The sequence below is a fragment of the Salmo salar genome, chromosome 12 (assembly GCF_965601325.2).
Source record: "Salmo salar chromosome 12, fSalSal1, whole genome shotgun sequence".
NCBI lineage: Eukaryota > Metazoa > Chordata > Actinopteri > Salmoniformes > Salmonidae > Salmo > Salmo salar.
In genome coordinates this window covers 4366071-4384893 of record NC_138302.1, presented here as the reverse complement: position 1 = coordinate 4384893, position 18823 = coordinate 4366071, and the positions used below count along the sequence as shown (strand labels likewise).

General features: G+C 44.2%; 1 protein-coding gene across 2 annotated transcripts in view; it reads right to left on the bottom strand.

The window, feature by feature from the left end:
* Positions 1–12785, bottom strand: part of LOC145859372 (uncharacterized) — a 92066-nt gene extending 79281 nt beyond the window's left edge. The window contains exons 1-2 of one of the 2 annotated variants that reach the window (XM_082958457.1): positions 9379–12785; positions 6309–6397 (exon numbers count right to left, since the gene is read on the bottom strand). In XM_082958457.1, coding sequence (XP_082814583.1) covers positions 6309–6397; positions 9379–12766 — 3477 coding nt within the window. In that variant the 5' untranslated portion in view covers positions 12767–12785. The remainder of the gene's footprint in view (positions 1–6308; positions 6398–9378) is intronic. The other variant, XM_082958458.1, reaches the window with a different exon arrangement.
* Positions 12786–18823: the final 6038 nt, after the last annotated feature.

Here is an 18823-nt window from a genome sequence, read left to right as displayed (position 1 = left end):
CTACTACAGACTGGTGGTTCTTCACATTGAACCACAATGGGGTTATAACCTGTTATTAACTACTACAGACTGGTGGTTCATCACAGAGAACCACAATGGGGTAATAACCTGTTATTAACTACTACAGACTGGTGGTTCATCACAGAGAACCACAATGGGGTTAATAACCTGTTATTAACTACTACAGACTGGTGGTTCATCACAGAGAACCACAATGGGGTAATAACCTGTTATTAACTACTACAGACTGGTTGTTCATCACAGAGAACCACAATGGGGGATAATAACCTTTTATTAACTACTACAGACTGGTGGTTCATCACAGAGAACCACTATGGGGTTAATAACCTGTTATTAACTACTACATACTGGTGGTTCATCACAGAGAACCACAATGGGGGATAATAACCTGTTATTAACTACTACAGACTGGTGGTTCATCACAGAGAACCACAATGGGGTTAATAACCTGTTATTAACTACTACAGACTGGTGGTTCATCACAGAGAACCACAATGGGGGTTAATAACCTGTTATTAACTACTACAGACTGGTGGTTCATCACAGAGAACCACAATGGGGTTAATAACCTGTTATTAACTACTACAGACTGGTGGTTCATCACAGAGAACCACAATGGGATAATAACCTGTTATTAACTACTACAGACTGGTGGTTCATCACAGAGAACCACAATGGGGTTAATAACCTGTTATTAACTACTACAGACTGGTGGTTCATCACAGAGAACCACAATGGGGGATAATAACCTTTTATTAACTACTACAGACTGGTGGTTCATCACAGAGAACCACAATGGGGGATAATAACCTGTTATTAACTACTACAGACTGGTGGTTCATCACAGAGAACCACAATGGGGGATAATAACCTGTTATTAACTACTACAGACTGGTGGTTCATCACAGAGAACCACAATGGGGGATAATAACCTGTTATTAACTACTACAGACTGGTGGTTCATCACAGAGAACCACAATGGGGTTAATAACCTGTTATTAACTACTACAGACTGGTGGTTCATCACAGAGAACCACAATGGGGTTAATAACCTGTTATTAACTACTACAGACTGGTGGTTCATCACAGAGAACCACAATGGGGTTAATAACCTGTTATTAACTACTACAGACTGGTGGTTCATCACAGAGAACCACAATGGGGTAATAACCTGTTATTAACTACTACAGACTGGTGGTTCATCACAGAGAACCACAATGGGGTTAATAACCTGTTATTAACTACTACAGACTGGTGGTTCATCACAGAGAACCACAATGGGGTAATAACCTGTTATTAACTACTACAGACTGGTGGTTCATCACAGAGAACCACAATGGGTTAATAACCTGTTATTAACTACTACAGACTGGTGGTTCATCACAGAGAACCACAATGGGTTAATAACCTGTTATTAACTACTACAGACTGGTGGTTCATCACAGAGAACCACAATGGGGTTATAACCTGTTATTAACTACTACAGACTGGTGGTTCATCACAGAGAACCACAATGGGGGATAATAACCTGTTATTAACTACTACAGACTGGTGGTTCATCACAGAGAACCACAATGGGGTTTAATAAACTATTAGTAACTACTACAGACTGGGTGTTCATCACAGAGAACCACAATGGGTTAATAACCTGTTATTAACTACTACAGACTGGTGGTTCATCACAGAGAACCACAAGGGGGTTAATAACCTGTTATTAACTACTACAGACTGGTGGTTCATCACAGATAACCACAATGGGGTTAATAACCTGTTATTAACTACTACAGACTGGTGGTTCATCACAGAGAACCACAATGGGGTTAATAACCTGTTATTAACTACTACAGACTGGTGGTTCATCACAGAGAACCACAATGGGGTAATAACCTGTTATTAACTACTACAGACTGGTGGTTCATCACATTGAACCACAATGGGGTTATAACCTGTTATTAACTACTACAGACTGGTGGTTCATCACAGAGAACCACAATGGGGTAATAACCTGTTATTAACTACTACAGACTGGTGGTTCATCACAGAGAACCACAATGGGGTTAATAACCTGTTATTAACTACTACAGACTGGTGGTTCATCACAGAGAACCACAATGGGGTAATAACCTGTTATTAACTACTACAGACTGGTGGTTCATCACAGAGAACCACAATGGGGGATAATAACCTTTTATTAACTACTACAGACTGTTGGTTCTTCACATTGAACCACAATGGGGTTATAACCTGTTATTAACTACTACAGACTGGTGGTTCATCACAGAGAACCACCATGGGGGTTAATAACCTATTATTAACTACTACAGACTGGGTGTTCATCACAGAGAACCACAATGGGTTAATAACCTTTTATTATCTACTACAGACTGGTGGTTCATCACAGAGAACCACAATGGGGTTAATAACCTGTTATTAACTACTACAGACTGGCAGTTCATCACAGAGAACCACAATGGGGTTAATAACCTGTTATTAACTACTACAGACTGGTGGTTCATCACAGAGAACCACAATGGGGGATAATAACCTGTTATTAACTACTACAGACTGGTGGTTCATCACAGAGAACCACAATGGGGGATAATAACCTGTTATTAACTACTACAGACTGGTGGTTCATCACAGAGAACCACAATGGGGTTAATAACCTGTTATTAACTACTACAGACTGGTGGTTCATCACAGAGAACCACAATGGGGTTAATAACCTGTTATTAACTACTACAGACTGGTGGTTCATCACAGAGAACCACAATGGGTTAATAACCTGTTATTAACTACTACAGACTGGTGGTTCATCACAGAGAACCACAATGGGTTAATAACCTGTTATTAACTACTACAGACTGGTGGTTCATCACAGAGAACCACAATGGGGTTAATAACCTGTTATTAACTACTACAGACTGGTGGTTCATCACAGAGAACCACAATGGGGTAATAACCTGTTATTAACTACTACAGACTGGTGGTTCATCACAGAGAACCACAATGTGTTAATAACCTGTTATTAACTACTACAGACTGGTGGTTCATCACAGAGAACCACAATGGGGTTATAACCTGTTATTAACTACTACAGACTGGTGGTTCATCACAGAGAACCACAATGGGGTAATAAGCTGTTATTAACTACTACAGACTGGTGGTTCATCACAGAGAACCACAATGGGGTTAATAACCTGTTATTAACTATTACAGACTGGTGGTTCATCACAGAGAACCACCATGGGGGTTAATAACCTATTATTAACTACTACAGACTGGGTGTTCATCACAGAGAACCACAATGGGTTAATAACCTTTTATTATCTACTACAGACTGGTGGTTCATCACGGAGAACCTCAATGGGGTTAATAACCTGCTATTAACTACTACAGACTGGCAGTTCATCACAGAGAACCACAATGGGGTTAATAACCTGTTATTAACTACTACAGACTGGTGGTTCATCACAGAGAACCACAATGGGGGATAATAACCTGTTATTAACTACTACAGACTGGTGGTTCATCACAGAGAACCACAATGGGTTAATAACCTGTTATTAACTACTACAGACTGGTGGTTCATCACAGAGAACCACAATGGGGTTAATAACCTGTTATTAACTACTACAGACTGGTGGTTCATCACAGAGAACCACAATGGGGGTTAATAACCTGTTATTAACTACTACAGACTGGTGGGTCATCACATTGAACCACAATGGGGTTAATAACATGTTATTAACTACTACAGACTGGTGGTTCATCACAGAGAACCACAATGGGGTTAATAACCTGTTATTAACTACTACAGACTGGTGGTTCATCACAGAGAACCACAATGGGTTATTAACCTGTTATTAACTACTACAGACTGGTGGTTCATTACAGAGAACCACAATGGAGGATAATAACCTGTTATTAACTACTACAGACTGGTGGTTCATCACAGAGAACCACAATGGGGGATAATAACCTGTTATTAACTACTACAGACTGGTGGTTCATCACAGAGAACCACAATGGGTTAATAACCTGTTATTAACTACTACAGACTGGTGGTTCATCACAGAGAACCACAATGGGGTTATAACCTGTTATTAACTACTACAGACTGGTGGTTCATCACAGAGAACCACAATGGGGGTTAATAACCTATTATTAACTACTACAGACTGGGTGTTCATCACAGAGAACCACAATGGGTTAATAACCTGTTATTAACTACTACAGACTGGTGGTTCATCACAGAGAACCACAAAGGGGTTAATAACCTGTTATTAACTACTACAGACTGGTGGTTCATCACAGAGAACCACAATGGGGTTAATAACCTGTTATTAACTACTACAGACTGGTGGTTCATCACAGAGAACCACAATGGGGTAATAACCTGTTATTAACTACTACAGACTGGTGGTTCATCACAGAGAACCACAATTGGGTAATAACCTGTTATTAACTACTACAGACTGGTGGTTCATCACAGAGAACCACAATGGGGTTAATAACCTGTTATTAACTACTACAGACTGGTGGTTCATCACAGAGAACCACAATGGGGTAATAACCTGTTATTAACTACTACAGACTGGTGGTTAATCACAGAGAACCACAATGGGTTAATAACCTGTTATTAACTACTACAGACTGGTGGTTCATCACAGAGAACCACAATGGGTTAATAACCTGTTATTAACTACTACAGACTGGTGGTTCATCACAGAGAACCACAATGGGGTTATAACCTGTTATTAACTACTACAGACTGGTGGTTCATCACAGAGAACCACAATGGGGTAATAAGCTGTTATTAACTACTACAGACTGGTGGTTCATCACAGAGAACCACAATGGGGTTAATAACCTGTTATTAACTATTACAGACTGGTGGTTCATCACAGAGAACCACCATGGGGGTTAATAACCTATTATTAACTACTACAGACTGGGTGTTCATCACAGAGAACCACAATGGGTTAATAACCTTTTATTATCTACTACAGACTGGTGGTTCATCACAGAGAACCACAATGGGGTTAATAACCTGTTATTAACTACTACAGACTGGCGGTTCATCACAGAGAACCACAATGGGGGTTAATAACCTGTTATTAACTACTACAGACTGGTGGTTCATCACAGAGAACCACAATGGGGGATAATAACCTGTTATTAACTACTACAGACTGGTGGTTCATCACAGAGAACCACAATGGGGGTTAATAACCTGTTATTAACTACTACAGACTGGTGGTTCATCACAGAGAACCACAATGGGGGTTAATAACCTGTTATTAACTACTACAGACTGGTGGGTCATCACATTGAACCACAATGGGGTTAATAACATGTTATTAACTACTACAGACTGGTGGTTCATCACAGAGAACCACAATGGGGTTAATAACCTGTTATTAACTACTACAGACTGGTGGTTCATCACAGAGAACCACAATGGGTTAATAACCTGTTATTAACTACTACAGACTGGTGGTTCATCACAGAGAACCACAATGGGGGATAATAACCTGTTATTAACTACTACAGACTGGTGGTTCATCACAGAGAACCACAATGGGGGATAATAACCTGTTATTAACTACTACAGACTGGTGGTTCATCACAGAGAACCACAATGGGGGTTAATAACCTGTTATTAACTACTACAGACTGGTGGCTCATCACAGAGAACCACAATGGGGGTTAATAACCTGTTATTAACTACTACAGACTGGTGGCTCATCACAGAGAACCACAATGGGGTTATAACCTGTTATTAACTACTACAGACTGGTGGTTCATCACAGAGAACCACAATGGGGTTATAACCTGTTATTAACTACTACAGACTGGTGGTTCATCACAGAGAACCACAATGGGGTTAATAACCTGTTAAACTTTGATGTGTTAAATCCCCAGTGATTTTGAATGCAGTATAGTACATATAGTATAGTACATATAGTATAGTATAGTACATATAGTATAGTACATATAGTATAATATATATAGTATAGTATAGTACATATAGTATAGTACATATAGTATAGTACATATAGTATAGTATAGTACATATAGTATAGTACATATAGTATAGTACATATAGTATAGTATAGTGCATATAGTATAGTACATATATATATATATATACAGTATATGAGCGAGCGAGTGTGTGGAGTGTGTGTGTGTGTGTGTGTGTGTGTGTGTGTGTGTGTGTGTGTGTGTGTGTGTGTGTGTGTGTGTGTGTGTGTGTGTGTGTGTGTGTGTGTGTGTGTGTGGACCCAGGCTGTAGTTTCTTCCTCTAGACTGGTGGTCTGGTTAGAGCTGTTCTCCTCCAGAATCACCTGCAGCAGCAACTCAATGGACTCTTCTGGGAGACACACACTGTTAGTATACACACACACACTGTTAGTATACACACACACACTGTTAGTATACACACACACACACTGTTAGTATACACACACACACTGTTAGTATACACACACACACTGTTAGTATACACACACACACTGTTAGTATACACACACACACTGTTAGTATACACACACACACTGTTAGTATACACACACACACTGTTAGTATACACACACACACTGTTAGTACACACACACACACACACACACACACACACACACACACACACACACACACACACACACACACACACACACACACACACACACACACACACACACACACACACACACACACACACACACACTGTTAATACACACACACACACACACACGCTGTTAATACACTCACACACACACACACACACACAGTTACAGTTTTTTACGATTGCTTACACAATAAAATTGAACTTTTCCCACAATTAGCAAAACCTTACACTCAAGGAGCAAAACACAAGGCTAGATTTACACAACAGTAAGCACATTGACAGCTTCACACTATTTGCAAAACATTACACACAGTGATTTGCAAAAACACTAAACACACTTGTATACATCAGACACGGAAGTATGATCATGATGTCACTTCCTTGCAATTCCAAAGCACTGACTGTCAAATTACCACACCTATGAGCCAATCTGTTAAACACATCAGGTGCACAAACACATGATTGCTAAACTGTAGACACACCAATCAGGTTTAAGCACTATAACAAAATGCAGCAGGTAGGTTCACCTGCCTTCAACCAAAATGGAAGGAGTCAGATGAAGAGTGAGGGTGAGAGGAGGAGAAGGAGGTAGAGGAAGAGGCAGAGGCCCGAGCCAGAGGTCGAAGGAAGACCTGAAGCAGGAGGAGAACGTGCACAAAGACGAAGAGGACCGAACTTATCAAATGACATTCGTGCAACACTAGTGGACCATGTTGTGAACCACGGATTGACGCTGAGGGAGTCTGGACTGAGAATTCAGCCAAATCTTAGCAGATATACAGTGGCATCTGTCATTAGGAAGAAGATCTGTCTACAATTAACAGTAATCAGCTGCTTATTGTATGCACCATATCAGCACTTGTGATACCCCTTCCTGTGACATTGTACAGTAAGTTACATGTATTATTCTCTACATAGGATTGAAGGTCGGGAACGACAAGGAGGAAGGGGGCCCATATTCACGCAAGAACAAGAGAGAGAGCCATAATAAACATGGTTTTGGCCAATAATTCTATCAGGCTCAGACAACTACAAGCCAACATTATCGGTGACCATGTCATTTTCAATAATGTCCATCAGGTCTCTCAGTCAACACTGGCACGCATCCTGAAAAGACATCAGGTTCAAATGAAACAACTTTATCGAGATGCCTTTTAATGCGGAATTCAGAGAGGGTCAAACGGCTGCGGCATGAGTATGTAGAGGTTTGTATTGTTCACTTTAGCACTGTGATGTTGCATACTGCACACATGACTTTTTTACATTGACTGTATACTAGACCTATCCTGAACTACACAATCTTGTCTTTCACTGTATTTCAGGGAGTTTTGCAGATGGATGCTGAGGAAAATCCTGCATGAATTCATATATATTGATGAGGCAGAGTTCAACCTCACAAAAGCAAGAAGGAGAGGCAGAAATATAATTGGCCACAGGACTATAATCAATGTCCCAGGGCAATGTGGGGGTAACATCACCCTTTGCGCTGCCATTTCACAGCATGCCAAAATGGGCCCTTACAACACACCTCACATTCTCGCATTTTTGGACCGATTGCACCACATCGTCACAGCAGGTAATGAAATGCACCAGATGCAATACACTGTCATCTGGGACAATGTGTCATTCCACCGCTCTGCTTTGGTCCAGAACTGGTTTCAACACCATCCACAGTTGACAGTACTATACCTTCCACCATACTCTCCGTTTCTAAACCCTATGGAAGAGTTTTTCTCTGCATGGCGGTGGAAGGTTTACGATCTCCAGCCTCAGGCTCAGGTACCCCTCATTCAGGCCATGGAGGACGCCTGTGACCAAGTCGACGCCGCAGCTGTGCAAGGATGGATTCGACATTCAAGACGGTTCTTCCCGCATTGTCTTGCTAATGAGGATATTGCTTGTGATGTTGATGAAATTCTCTGGCCAGATCCAGCTAGGCGAAGAGATAATGTATAGTATGTTTACTGTAGTATTTTCTGTACAATATTGTCTGTTTTTTTTTTTCTGATTATTTTTTTATGTTTTGTTGTTGTTGTTATTTACTGTAATTGTAACCTGTACTGGATACAGTATTTTACGTTTGTCTGTTTGTTGAGCTAACAGTGTTATGCACACTACTGTAGTAGCATGAAAACTGGGACATGTTTTGTTGTGATTCTCCATGTTGACTGATTTGGGTATATGGAGAGAAATAAATGATATTTTCCTCAGTCTGCAGCATTGGTCTTGTGTAGTGTTTGTATAGTTGCACGTTCTCTCTCTGTGTACTTCATTTACAGTACTCTAATCACTGACAATTAGACTTGCTAAAAGTGTTTTAGGTTAGCAACAGCAGTGTTTAACTGGTTCAAAAAGATTGTGTGTTTCGTATGGTAACAAAATATTCTTTTTAATGAAGTCGTGTATAGTTTTGACAAAAGTGTTCCATTTTGCAAATGATCTGAAGTGTTGTGCTACTTTGGTGTAGGGTTGTGCTAATTGTGTGTAGTGTTTTGACAAACCGGGCCCTGTTTTCAAAATTGTGCTTAAACAATTGAAAAAAACTGTAATATAAACACACACACACTGTTAATACACACACACACACACACACACACACACACACACACACACACACACACACACACACACACACACACACACACACACACAGACACACACAGACACACACAGACACACAAAGACACACACAGACACACACACACACACACACTCCAGTCTCCTACCTTTGATGTCGGCGGGCCGATCAGGCAGGACATAAACTCTGGGTCTGTGTGTGGAGCTGATGGTGGAGTGGAGAGGAGAGGAGGGGGACAGGCCAGAGGATGTACCCGCCGATGGGCTGCCCTGGCTGGGGTGAGGGGCGGACCAGGGTGGGGGTCTGGTCCTCCTGAACCTGGGAGATGACTGCGTGGAAGAGAATGGTTGTTTTGTGGTTGTGGATGGTTGTGTCGTGGTTGTGGATGGTTGTGTCGTGGTTGTGGATGGTTGTTTTGTGGTTGTGGTGGCCTGGACTACATCTCCCAGAGGCAGCTCTGCTGTGGTGAATGAAGAGGAGATGAAGGGATTTGTAGTCCTGTTGTAGTCTCTGTCTCTGTCAGGACTGAAGGGTGAGGAGGAGGAGAGGGGTGAGTCAGGGAGGGTAGGGAGGAGAGGAGAGGAAGAGGAGGAGGAGAGGGGTGAGTCAGGGAGGGTAGGGAGGAGAGGAGAGGAAGAGGAGGAGGAGAGGGGTGAGTCAGGGAGGGTAGGGAGGAGAGGAGAGGAGGAGGAGGAGGAGGAGGAAAGAGAGGAGTCAAGGAGGGTAGGGAGGAGAGGAGAGGAGGAGAGGGGTGAGTCAGGGAGGGTAGGGAGGAGAGGAGAGGAGGAGGAGGAGGAGAGAGAGGAGTCAAGGAGGGTAGGGAGGAGAGGAGAGGAGGAGGGGGGTGAGTCAGGGAGGGTAGGGAGAAGAGGAGAGGAAGAGGAGGAGGAGGAGGAGGAGAGGGGTGAGTCAGGGAGGGTAGGGAGGAGAGGAGAGGGGGAGGAGGAGAGGTGTGAGTCAGGGAGGGTAGGGAGGAGAGGAGAGGAGGAGGAGGAGAGGGGTGAGTCAGGGAGGGTAGGGAGGAGAGGAGAGGGGGAGGAGGAGAGGGGTGAGTCAGGGAGGAGAGGAGAGGGGGAGGAGGAGAGGGGTGAGTCAGGGAGGAGAGGAGAGGAGGAGAGGGGTGAGTCAGGGAGGGTAGGGAGGAGAGGAGAGTAAGAGGAGGAGAGGGGTGAGTCAGGGAGGGTAGGGAGGAGAGGAGAGGGGGAGGAGAGGGGTGAGTCAGGGAGGGTAGGGAGGAGAGGGGAGGGGGAGGAAGAGAGGAGTGAGTCAGGGAGGGTAGGGAGGAGAGGAGAGGGGGAGGAGGAGAGGGGTGAGTCAGGGAGGGTAGGGAGGAGAGGAGAGGAAGAGGAGGAGGAGAGGGGTGAGTCAGGGAGGAGAGGAGAGGGGGAGGAGGAGAGGGGTGAGTCAGGGAGGGTAGGGAGGAGAGGAGAGGGGGAGGAGGAGATAGAGGAGTCAAGGAGGGTAGGGAGGAGAGGAGAGGAAGAGGAGGAGGAGGAGAGGGGTGAGTCAGGGAGGGTCGGGAGGAGAGGAGAGGGGGAGGAGAGGCGTGAGTCAGGGAGGGTAGGGAGGAGAGGAGAGGGGGAGGAGGAGAGGGGTGAGTCAGGGAGGAGAGGAGAGGGGGACGAGGAGAGGGGTGAGTCAGGGAGGAGAGGAGAGGGGGAGGAGTAGAGGGGTGAGTCAGGGAGGGTAGGGAGGAGAGGAGAGGAAGCGGAGGAGGAGAGGGGTGAGTCAGGGAGGGTAGGGAGGAGAGAAGAGGAAGAGGAGGAGGAGGAGGAGGAGGAGGAGAGGGGTGAGTCAGGGAGGAGAGGAGAGGGGGAGGAGGAGAGGGGTGAGTCAGGGAGGGTAGGGAGGAGAGGAGAGGGGGAGGAGGAGATAGAGGAGTCAAGGAGGGTAGGGAGGAGAGGAGAGGAAGAGGAGGAGGAGAGGGGTGAGTCAGGGAGGGTAGGGAGGAGAGGAGAGGGGGAGGAGGAGAGGCGTGAGTCAGGGAGGGTAGGGAGGAGAGGAGAGGGGGAGGAGGAGAGGGGTGAGTCAGGGAGGAGAGGAGAGGGGGAGAGGGGTGAGTCAGGGAGGGTGTTTGGGGCAGTGTGTGTGAGGTGTGTTAGGAAAGAGAACAACGACTGTGTTCCATTAGTAACGTCTGTCTTTGAAGAGAACAACGACTCTGTTCCATTAGTAATGTCTGTCTCTAAAGAGAACAACGACTCTGTTCCATTAGTAATGTCTGTCTCTAAAGAGAACAACGACTGTGTTCCACTGTTCATTTCTGTCTGGGTTGTCTGTCTTTGATTACTTCTGTCTGGATCCGGAGAAGAGGATGCCGGTGTTCGACTAGTAACGTCTGATTCAGGCAGCCCCTCAGTCACAGGTCCGCTGGTCTGACTCAGGGTGACCTCAGAGGTGACCTTTAACCCCTCAGGGTCAGGGGTCATCCCAGGTCCCCTCTCTCCCTGCCCTTCTCTGACGCTCCTGGTGCTCCTCCCCCCAGGGGACCGGCCTCGCTCCGTCAGCCCAGCCAGGGTGTATCGTTGTGGGGTTAGGGTCCGGCCAGGCTCCCCTGGACCTGCTAGAGGGCTGGAGGTCAGACAGAGAGGGAGACGCAGGGCTCTGGGGAGGGAGATAGATGGGGCTCTGGGAGAGGTGTGTATGACTGTGGGTGAGTCTGTGGGTGAGTCTGTGGGTGAGTCTGTGGGTGAGACTGTGGGTGAGTGTGTGGGTGAGTCTGTGGGTGAGACTGTGGGTGAGACTGTGGATGAGTCTGTGGGTGAATCTGTGGGTGAGTCTGTGTGTTGGTCTGTGGGTGAGTCTGTGGGTGAGACTGTGGGTGAGTCTGTGGTTGAGTCTGTGGGTGAGTCTGTGGGTGAGTCTGTGGGTGAGTCTGTGGGTGAGTAGGTGGGTGAGACTGTGGGTGAGTATGTGGGTGAGTGTGTGTGTGAGTGTTGGTCTGTGGGTGAGTGTGTGTGTGAGTGTGTGTGTGAGTGTGTGGGTGAGTGTGTGGGTGAGTCTGTGGGTGAGTATGTGGGTGAGACTGTGGGTGAGTGTGTGGGTGAGTGTGTGTGTTGGTCTGTGGGTGAGTGTGTGTGTGAGTGTGTGTGTGAGTGTGTGGGTGAGTCTGTGGGTGACTTTGAGTGTGAGTGTGTGTGTGAGTGTGTGTGTGAGTGTGAGTCTGTGTGTGAGTCTGTGGGTGAGTCTGTGGGTGAGTGTGTGGGTGAGTGTGTGTGTTGGTCTGTGGGTGAGTGTGTGGGTGAGTCTGTGGGTGAGGAGTGTGTGTCGGTGTGTGTGTCCATCCCGGCAGGGTCGTAACCCGTAGTGACGTGGTCAACAAACTGACGAGGTCCAGACATCTCCTTTCTATTGTCTGGTTCTTCCTCAGGAAGCAGGAGGACTTCCCTATCGGCGTGCCCAGCCACGGTGAGCCCCGCCTGGGGAGAGGACCAGGTTGACAGCCCCTGTAGGGTGGGGGTAGAACCAGGGATCCAGTCCAACTTTAAATCCCCAACAAAGCTTTCAGATGGGTGAAGACTGCCCCCATTACCCATCTCTCCCCTCTCTCCCCCATCACCCCTCTCTCCCCCATCACCCCTCTCTCCCCTCTCTCCCCCATCAACCCTGTCTCCCATCTCTCCCCCATCACCCCTCTCTCCCCTCTCTCCCATCTCTCCCCCATCACCCCTCTCTCCCATCTCTCCCCCATCACCCCTGTCACCCATCTCTCCTCTCTCTCCCCCATCACCCCTCTCTCCCCCATCAACCCTGTCACCCATCTCTCCCCTCTCTCCCCCATCACTCCTCCGTCCCGTCAGAGTCAACATGTTCCGGGCTGTTCCGTCGCCGTCGAAGGTTTCGGAGCGTTGGACTGAAGACACACCCATCCAGGGGCCTTGACGCTCCGAGGAATTCCAGACGGCTTCCTGACCTGGAAACCACATGGAAAACACACACACACACACACACACACACACACACACACACACACACACACACACACACACACACACACACACACGCACACACACACACACACACACAGACACACAGACACACACACACAGCAGGTGATGACAGGGTGGAAATAATCATAACACATTCTGTAACAAAACAAAAGAACACAGACAGACAGACAGACAGACAGACAGACAGACAGACAGACAGACAGACAGACAGACAGACAGACAGACAGACAGACAGACAGACAGACAGACAGACAGACAGACAGACAGACAGACAGACAGACAGACAGACAGACAGACAGACAGAAAGACAGACAGACAGACAGACAGACAGACAGACAGACAGACAGACAGGCAGGCAGGCTTTAAACTACGGCTCATATCCATGTCCGGAAAACAATCAACGGTCACCATAGTAACAGCAATTAGAGATCGGGTCAACAGTAGTCCACTATATATGGAATAGGGCTCTGGTCAACAGTAGACCATTATATATGGAATAGAGATCTGGTCAACAGTAGTCCACTATATAGGGAACAGAGCTCTGGTCAACAGTAGTCCACTTTATATGGAATAGAGCTCTGGTCAACAGTAGTCCACTTTATATGGAATAGAGCTCTGGTCAACAGTAGTCCACTATATATGGAATAGAGCTCTGGTCAACAGTAGTCCACTTTATATGGCATAGAGCTCTGGCCAACAGTATTCCACTTTATATGGAATAGAGTTCTGGTCAACAGTAGTCCACTATATGTGGAATAGGGCTCTGGTCAACAGTAGTCCACTTTATATGGAACAGAGCTCTGGCCAAATGTAGTCCACTATATATGGAATAGAGCTCTGGTCAACAGTAGTCCACTATATAGGGAATAGGGCTCTGGTCAACAGTAGTCCACTTTATATGGAACAGAGCTCTGGTCAACAGTAGTCCACTATATAGGGAATAGAGATCTGGTCAACAGTAGTCCACTATATAGGGAATAGAGCACCGGTCAACAGTAGTCCACTATATATGGAATAGAGCTCTGGTCAACAGTAGTCCACTTTATATGGAATAGGGCTCTGGTTAACAGTAGTCCACTATATAGGGAATAGAGCTCTGGTCAACAGCAGTCCACTATATAGGGAATAGAGATCTGGTCAACAGTAGTCCACTATATATGGAATAGAGCTCTGGTCAACAGTAGTCCACTATATAGGGAATAGAGATCTGGTCAACAGTAGTCCACTATATAGGGAATAGAGCACTGGTCAACAGTAGTCCACAATATATGGAATAGAGATCTGGTCAACAGTAGTCCACTATATATGGCATAGAGCACTGGTCAACAGTAGTCCACTATATATGGAATAGAGCTCTGGTCAACAGTAGTCCACTATATAGGGAATAGAGCACTGGTCAACAGTAGTCCACAATATATGGAATAGAGCTCTGGTCAACAGTAGTCCACTATATATGGCATAGAGCACTGGTCAACAGTAGTCCACTATATATGGAATAGAGCTATGGTCAACAGTAGTCCACTTTATATGGAATAGGGCTCTGGTTAACAGTAGTCCACTATATAGGGAATAGAGCTCTGGTCAACAGTAGTCCACTATATAGGGAATAGAGATCTGGTCAACAGTAGTCCACTATATATGGAATAGAGCTCTGGTCAACAGTAGTCCACTATATAGGGAATAGAGATCTGGTCAACAGTAGTCCACTATATAGGGAAAAGAGCACTGGTCAACAGTAGTCCACAATATATGGAATAGAGATCTGGTCAACAGAAGTCCACTATATATGGAATAGAGCTCTGGTCAACAGTAGTCCACTTTATATGGAATAGAGCTCTGGTCAACAGTAGACCACTTTATATGGAATAGGGCTCTGGTCAACAGTAGTCCACTTTATATGGAATAGAGCTCTGGTCAACAGTAGTCCACTTTATATGGCATAGAGCTCTGGCCAACAGTATTCCACTTTATATGGAATAGAGCTCTGGCCAACAGTAGTCCATTATATGTGGAATAGGGCTCTGGTCAACAGTAGTCCACTTTATATGGAACAGAGCTCTGGTCAAAAGTAGTCCACTATATATGGAATAGAGCTCTGGTCAACAGTAGTCCACTATATAGGGAATAGGGCTCTGGTCAACAGTATTCCACTATATAGGGAATATAGCTCTGGTCAACAGTAGTCCACTGTTTATGGAATAGAGCTCTGGTCAACAGTAGTCTACTTTATATGGAATAGAGATCTGGTCAACAGTAGTCCACTATATAGGGAATTGAGCTCTGGTCAACAGTAGTCCACTTTATATCGAATAGAGCTCTGGTCAACAGTAGACCACTTTATATGGAATAGGGCTCTGGTTAACAGTAGTCCACTATATAGGGAATAGAGCTCTGGTCAACAGTAGTCCACTTTATATGGAATAGGGCTCTGGTCAACAGTAGTCCACTATATATGGAATAGAGCTCTGGTCAACAGTAGTCCACTTTATATGGCATAGAGCTCTGGCCAACGGTAGACCACTTTATATGGAATAGGGCTCTGGTTAACAGTAGTCCACTATATAGGGAATAGAGCTCTTGTCAACAGTAGTCCACTATATAGGGAATAGAGCTCTGGTCAACAGTAGTCCACTTTATATGGATTAGAGCTCTGGTCAACAGTAGACCACTTTATATGGAATAGGGCTCTGGTTAACAGTAGTCCACTATATAGGGAATAGAGCTCTGGTCAACAGTAGTCCATTTTATATGGAATAAAGATCTGGTAAACAGTAGTCCACTTTATATGGGATAGAGCTCTGGTCAACAGAAGTCCACTTTATATGGAATAGAGATCTGGTCAACAGTAGTCCAAAATATATGGAATAGATATCTGGTCAACTGTATTCCATAATATACTACTGATAGAAACAGACTATATAGACTACAGGCCTACTGATAGACTATATAGACTACAGGCCTACTGATACAAACAGACTATATAGACTACAGGCCTACTGATAGAAACACACTATATAGACTACAGGCCTACTGATATAAACAGACTATATAGAGTACAGGCCTACTGATATAAACAGACTATGTAGACTACAGGCCTACTGATATAAACAGACTATATAGACTACAGGCCTACTGATAGACACTAGACTACAGGCCTACTGATAGACTATATAGACTACAAGCCTACTGATATAAACAGACTATATAGACTACAGGCCTACTGATAGACACTAGACTACAGGCCTACTGATAGACTATATAGACTACAAGCCTACTGATAGAAACAGACTATATAAACTACAGGCCTACTGATAGACTATATAGACTACAGGCCTACTGATAGACTCTATAGACTACAGGCCTACTGATAGACTATATAGACTACAGGCCTACTGATAGAATATATAGACTACAGGCCTACTGATAGACTATATAGACTACAGGTCTACTGATAGACTATATAGACTACAGGCCTACTGACAGACTGTATAGACTACAGGCCTACTGATAGAAACAGACTATATAGACTACAGGCCTACTGATAGACTAGATAGACTACAGGCCTACTGATAGAAACAGACTATATAGACTACAGGACTACTGATAGACTATATAGACTACAGGCCTACTGATAGACTCTATAGACTACAGGTCTACTGATAGAAACAGACTATATAGACTACAGGCCTACTGATAGACTCTATAGACTACAGGCCTACTGGTAGACTATATAGACTACAAGCCTACTGATAGACTATATAGACTACAGGCCTACTGATAGACTATATAGACTACAGGTATATAGACTACAGGCCTACTGATAGACTATATAGACTACAGGCCTACTGACAGACTGTATAGACTACAGGGCTACTGATATAAACAGACTATATAGACTACAGGCCTACTGATAGACGATATATACTACAGGCCTACTGATAGACGATATAGACTACAGGCCTACTGATAGACTATATAGACTACAGGACTACTGATAGACTGTATAGACTACAGGCCTACTGATATAAACAGACTATATAGACTACAGGCCTACTGATAGACAATATATACTACAGGTCTACTGATAGAAACAGACTGTATAGACTACAGGCCTACTGATAGACAATATAGACTACAGGCCTACTGACAGACTGTATAGACTACAGGCCTACTGATATAAACAGACTATATAGACTACAGGCCTACTGATAGACAATATATACTACAGGCCTACTGATAGAAACAGACTATATAGACTACAGGCCTACTGATAGACTATATAGACTACAGGCCTACTGATAGACTATATAGACTACAGGCCTACTGATAGAAACAGACTCTATAGACTACAGGCCTACTGATAGACTATATAGACTACAGGCCTACTGATAGACTATATAGACTACAGGTCTACTGATAGACTATATAGACACAGGCCTACTAATAGACTATATAGACTACAGGCCTACTGATAGAAACCGACTATATAGACTACAGGCCTACTGATAGACTATATAGACATCAGGCCTACTGATATAAACAGACTCTATAGACTACAGGCCTACTGATAGACTATATAGACTCCAGACCTACTGATACAAACATACCTTCTACAGTCAACAGACTATATATACTACAGGCCTACTGATATAAACAGACTATATAGACTACAGGCCTACTGATATAAACAGACTATATAGACTACAGGCCTACTGATAGAAACACACTATATAGACTACAGACCTATTGATAGACTATATAGACTACAGGCCTACTGATAGACTATATAGACTACAGGCCTACTGATCGACTATATAGACTACAGGCCTACTGATTGAAACAGACTCTATAGACTACAGACCTACTGATAGACTATATAGACTACAGGCCTACTGATAGACTATATAGACTACATACCTACTGATAGACTATATAGACTACAGGCTTACTGATAGACTATATAGAGTACAGGCCTACTGATAGAAACAGACTGTATAGACTACAGGCCTACTGATAGACTATATAGACTACAGGCCTACTGATATTTAATCAGACTATGTAGACTACAGGCCTACTGATAGAAACAAACTCTATAGACTACAGACCTACTGATATAAACATACTCTATAGAATACAGACCTACTGATAGACTATAAAGACTACAGACCTACTGATAGAATCAGACTATGTAGACTACAGGCCTACTGATAGAAACAGACTCTATAGACTACAGGCCTACTGATAGACTATATAGACTACAGGTCTACTGATAGACTATATAGACTACAGACCTACTGATAGAAACAGACTATATAGACTACAGGCCTACTGATAGACTATATAGACTACAGGCCTACTGATATAAACAGACTCTATAGACTACAGGCCTACTGATATAAACAGACTATATAGACTACAGGCCTACTGATATAAACAGACTATATAGACTACAGGCCTACTGATATAAACAGACTATATAGACAACAGGCCTACTGATATAAACAGACTATATAGACTACAGGCCTACTGATAGACTATATAGACTACAGGCCTACTGATAGAAACAGACTGTATAGACTACAGACCTACTGATATAAACAGACTTTATGGACTACAGTCCTACTGAAAGACTATATAGACTAC